The 4990-nt window shown below is 35.3% G+C and overlaps 1 protein-coding gene across 2 annotated transcripts; it reads left to right on the forward strand.

Moving 5' to 3' along the window:
• The first annotated feature begins 1216 nt into the window (after nucleotides 1-1216).
• On the forward strand, nucleotides 1217-4582 carry LOC122288907 (MDIS1-interacting receptor like kinase 2-like). 2 transcript variants are annotated; one of them, XM_043095728.1, is made up of 2 exons: nucleotides 1217-4087; nucleotides 4175-4582. In XM_043095728.1, the coding sequence occupies exons 1-2, from the start codon at nucleotides 1516-1518 to the stop codon at nucleotides 4483-4485; spliced, it is 2883 nt and encodes a 960-aa protein (XP_042951662.1). In that variant the 5' UTR covers nucleotides 1217-1515; the 3' UTR covers nucleotides 4486-4582. The 2 variants fall into 2 exon arrangements, with proteins under 2 accessions (XP_042951662.1, XP_042951663.1); XM_043095729.1 differs by having other exon boundaries at nucleotides 1217-4063.
• The last annotated feature ends 408 nt before the right edge of the window (nucleotides 4583-4990 follow it).

Consider the following 4990-nt stretch of genomic DNA (forward strand, 5'->3'; position numbering starts at 1 on the left):
ATTGTTTTCTTTAATTATTATTGTTTTGTTTTCTTTTTGTTATATTTTAGATTTTTTGAGTTTAATATCTTTTGTACTTTAATACTAGTTCTTATCTTTTTTAGAATTTTAGTACACAAGATTTATAAGGTACTGCGTGCCGTCTTCTCATTTATGTTTATGTCTTATTTATACTGATTTATTAATAGAATCCTAACTGAAACACCAATTTACTCATTCTTATAATTACAAAAATATGCAAGTTCAATTGAAATGTATAAAAAGAAATTTAGCAAAATTGGATGATCTAAATTTATATTTAACCCTTTAAGAGGGGAAAACAAAAGAATTTTTAAAATGGCTTATCATAATAGTTATATTTGTGTGTGTCTTAATCAACCCTAATTTTATACAATTTATGAACAAAAAAGATACGGCACGGAACTAAAAAAAGTTGATTGGCATTGGAAGGATTATTTAGTACTCATGGGCCCATCGCTATGAAAGCCCAATAGTCAAGAGCAAGCCCAATGATGAGTTTTATGGATACACATTAACAAAGCTAGATGACGCCTCTGACTTATTATAAAAAGGATCACTCCAATTAAAAGAAAAATAGATGAAATATAAATATGAATTGAACAAAAAAAGGTTGGTTGGCATCAGAAGGAATATTTAGTACTCATAGGCCTATTGCTATGAAAACCCAATACTCAAGAGAAGCCCAATGATGAGTTTTGTGGACACACCGTACACGTTAAAGAAGTTATATGACATCTCCGACTTACTAAGAAAAGGATCACTCCAATTGAAAGGGAGATGGAATACCAAATATGAATTGAACAAAAAAAAGGTTGGTTGGTCGATATAAAAATTAGAAAAAATTGTGGCGATTTGATATTTAAGTGTCAATTTTATTCGAAATTGAGGCCTTTCCCTTTAATTAGTCGTTGGTTTGGGACCAGTTTGCTACATTCAATTCTTAATACACGTCACAAGTCAAATGTCTTTTCCACACGGTAAGGGAAGAAGATTTGTAATTTACAAATACACTGACCCCGTGTTACACCCGATATCTAGGTGAGTACTGACTTCTGTGTTAAACCAGTCAAAACGTAAACGAAAAAGAATCCAGTTATTGTAATATTTTTAAATATTTTTTTCTGAACCCAATAAAAATTATTTTATTACTACTGCTATATATTGCTGTTGTTGTCACGGAACCAAAGCAGGGAAGGCAGAAAGATTGTTTTATAGCATTCTCTCTGATACAAGTTTACAACACCTACCCGTTAGAATGGGATCATCAATCTTTCAGAAAGTACGTGTCCTACTGATCTCCACTGTCTTCTTTATTGAGTTAGTTTCATTATCAAATCCTGTTTTTATTCAGCTTCTTCCCAAGAAGCTACGGCTCTTCTCCAATGGAAATATAGCCTTCAAAACGAAAGTCAATCTAACTTATCTTCATGGATTTCACCTCCAAATAGTCCCAACAATTCTTCTCCCAGTATAAACCAAACATCAAATCCATGCATGTGGTTTGGTATTTTTTGCAATCCTGGCGGAAGTGTCAACAAACTGGAACTAAACAATTATGGATTGGAAGGTACGCTTCATGGATTTTCTTTTTCCTCTTTCCCAAATCTGTCATATGTTAGTCTCAGTGGCAACAATCTCTTTGATAGCATTCCATCTCAAATTCGCTACCTGTCCAAACTCATCTATCTTGATTTGTCCTCTAACAAGTTGTCAGGGAAAATCCCACCAGAAATTTGCTTGTTAACTGATCTTGAAGTTCTCAGCCTTGGTGATAATCACTTAAATGGCTCAATTCTTGAAGAAATAGGCCACCTAAAGTCTTTATCCAAGCTTTATCTTTGCTCAAACAGTTTGGATGGTTTCATTCCTATTTCTTTAAGTAATTTGAGCAACCTAGAGTATTTGCATCTATACAACAATGAACTCTCTGGTTTCATTCCTCCAGAGATAGGAAATCTCTCCAATTTGGTTGAGTTGATCATTGATTCCAATATCCTGACAGGTCTAATCCCACCAACTTTTGGGAATTTAAAAAGGCTAACCTCGTTGCTTTTGTTCAATAATTCACTTTCTGGACCCATCCCTTCAGAATTAGGGAATCTGGGGTCCCTCGTCGAGTTAAGCCTCCAAACAAACCATCTTAATGGTTCAATTCCCCCTTCATTAGGAGATCTGGGAAATCTTACACATCTTTATCTCAACTTCAATAACCTTTCTGGTACAATTCCTGAAGAGTTAGGAAACTTGAAGCGTATCCAGAATCTAGAATTGAGTGGGAACCAACTTCATGGCTCTGTTCCAAATTCATTCGTTAATTTGAGAAACTTGAACGTTCTACACCTCTGTGAAAACCAACTTTCTGGTAAAATTCCTCAAGGAATTGGAGATTTCATGGACTTGACTAAACTGCAAATAGGCACAAACCAATTCACTGGCTTTCTACCTCAAAACATTTGCCTCAGTGGCTCACTTCAGAAATTTTCTGCATCCAACAACCATTTCACAGGCCGAGTCCCCAAAAGCTTGAAAAATTGCTCCAGCTTAACCAGAGTCCGGTTAGAAGGAAATCAACTCACTGGTGATATATCTGATGATTTTGGAGTCTATCCAACCTTGAACTACATCGATCTAAGCTACAATAGATTTTCTGGCAAAATCTCAAGTAACTGGGGACGGTGTCCAAAATTAGGTGCCCTAAAAATTGGTGGAAACAATATCACTGGTAGTATATCACTAGAGATTGGAAAATTGACTCAGGTACATGTGCTTGATCTTTCTGAAAATCACATAGTTGGGGCTATTCCAAAAGAAATTGGAAAGTTGACTTCTCTAGAGCAATTGATGTTGAATGGAAATCAATTTTCGGGTGCTATACCATCAGAACTTGGGTCGTTTACTAATCTTGAATACCTTGATTTGTCCTCAAACAGATTGAAGAATTCAATTCCAAGTAATTTTGGGAATTTGTCGAAATTGAATTACCTGAACTTAAGCCATAACAATTTTAGCCAAACGCTTCCAGTTTCCCTCATGAGCTTATTTCAGATCACTGAAATGGATTTGAGCTTTAACTCTTTAAATGGAGAGATACCATCAGAAATTTGCAAAATGCAGAGCTTGGAGAAACTCAATCTCTCCAACAATTATTTTTCTGGTTTCATTCCTACAGCCTTTGAAAAAATGCGTGCCTTGTTATACATTGACATATCATACAATGATTTTCAAGGTCCCATCCCCGGCAGCAAAGCCTTTCTAGATGCTCCCATTGAAGCATTACAAGGGAACAAGGGACTGTGTGGTAACGTTACAGGATTGGAGCATTGTAATAACTCCTCCAAGGAGAGCCACAAAGTCGTGTTTCTTACTGTTTTCCCTATTATGGGAGCACTTTTAGGTCTATTTGCTTTCTTTCAAGTTTTTATCGCCTTTCAAAGAAAGAAAGATCCAGAATCAGAACAATCTGACATGCATAAAGTAGAATTTCTTTCGATAACAACTGTCGATGGAAGAACAGTGTATCAAGAAATCATGAAGGAAACTGAGGGTTTTGATGACTTATATTGTATTGGGAAAGGAGGGTGTGGAAGTGTTTATAAGGCAAAGCTACCTTCTGGTGTTATATTAGCTGTGAAAAAACTTCACCCAGCACATGATGGTCGAAAAGGATTCCAGAAAGAGTTCATAAATGAGATAAGGGCATTAACAGAAATAAGACATCGAAACATTGTTAAACTTTATGGCTTTTGTTCACATCCACAACATCCATTTTTGGTTTATGAGTACTTCGAAAGGGGTAGCTTGGCAAAAATCTTGGAGAATGAAGATTCTGCCGAACTACTGGATTGGAATAAACGGTTGAATATTGTTAAAGGCGTGGCTTATGCTTTATCTTACATGCATCATGATTGTGTGCAGCCAATTATTCATCGCGATATATCAAGCCGCAACATCTTGCTAGATTCTCAATATGATGCTCATGTTTCGGACTTTGGCACTGCTAAACTTCTGAAGTTAGACACATCCAATTGGTCTTCCCTTGCAGGTACCTATGGATATGTAGCACCAGGTACTTTATTTCTTTCTCTCCTAATTTAAGATACACATATAAATAGAAGGAATTCATGTTTTGATTTATTTTTTCTTTTCTTGGCAGAGCTTGCTTATACAATGAAGGTAACTGAGAAATGTGATGTATATAGCTTTGGGGTATTGGCATTAGAAATCCTAATGGGAAAGCACCCTGGTGATTTCATTTGCTCTCTTTCATCTCCATCAGCTATGAAAAACATAAAATTGAAGGATGTTTTGGACAGGCGCCTCCCATTTCCCCAACTTTTAGTTGAGGATGAACTTTTAAATACGGTGGTGAAGGTTGTAATAAAGTGTTTAGATTTCCAGCCACAATCTAGGCCGACTATGAACTTCATATCCAATGTCTTACGGGCTAAAATTGCCCTTTCCTAGAACCATCTTCATATGAAGTTGCACCAGGGAATTAGTATCTCCATATAATTTTAATATGTAGTGTTGAAATATCAAGTCAATTATTGTTCAGGGTGCATAAAATGGTGCTGCTTTATAGCAATTTATAAGTTGTATTTTACAAATGATTCCTTGCAAAGACAAAGGAAATGCAACAAAATTCTTATTTTGTTAAAACTTTAGAATCCTCAATGACTCATTCAAAGATGAGTACTACAAAGGCTATCATAAGTGCAAGAGGATGTCATGTAATAATTAGGAATAAAATTCTTAAATCGTCTCCTAGGAAAAAGTTGTTTAAATCTAAACTCATATAAAATAGTGAAAAGTTTCACAAATAAAAGTGGTGATATGTACAATGAATGAAAGGGTGCAATGGAAATAAAAAGGCCACTAGTCATAGATTAGATTCATACTTTTGCATTTTTTTAGTGTCGAAATAGAACGTAAAAGACTAAGAAATTGAAATTAACAATTAAAGATTCAA

This window comes from Carya illinoinensis, chromosome 12 (genome assembly GCF_018687715.1).
Source record: "Carya illinoinensis cultivar Pawnee chromosome 12, C.illinoinensisPawnee_v1, whole genome shotgun sequence".
NCBI classification, from domain to species: domain Eukaryota; kingdom Viridiplantae; phylum Streptophyta; class Magnoliopsida; order Fagales; family Juglandaceae; genus Carya; species Carya illinoinensis.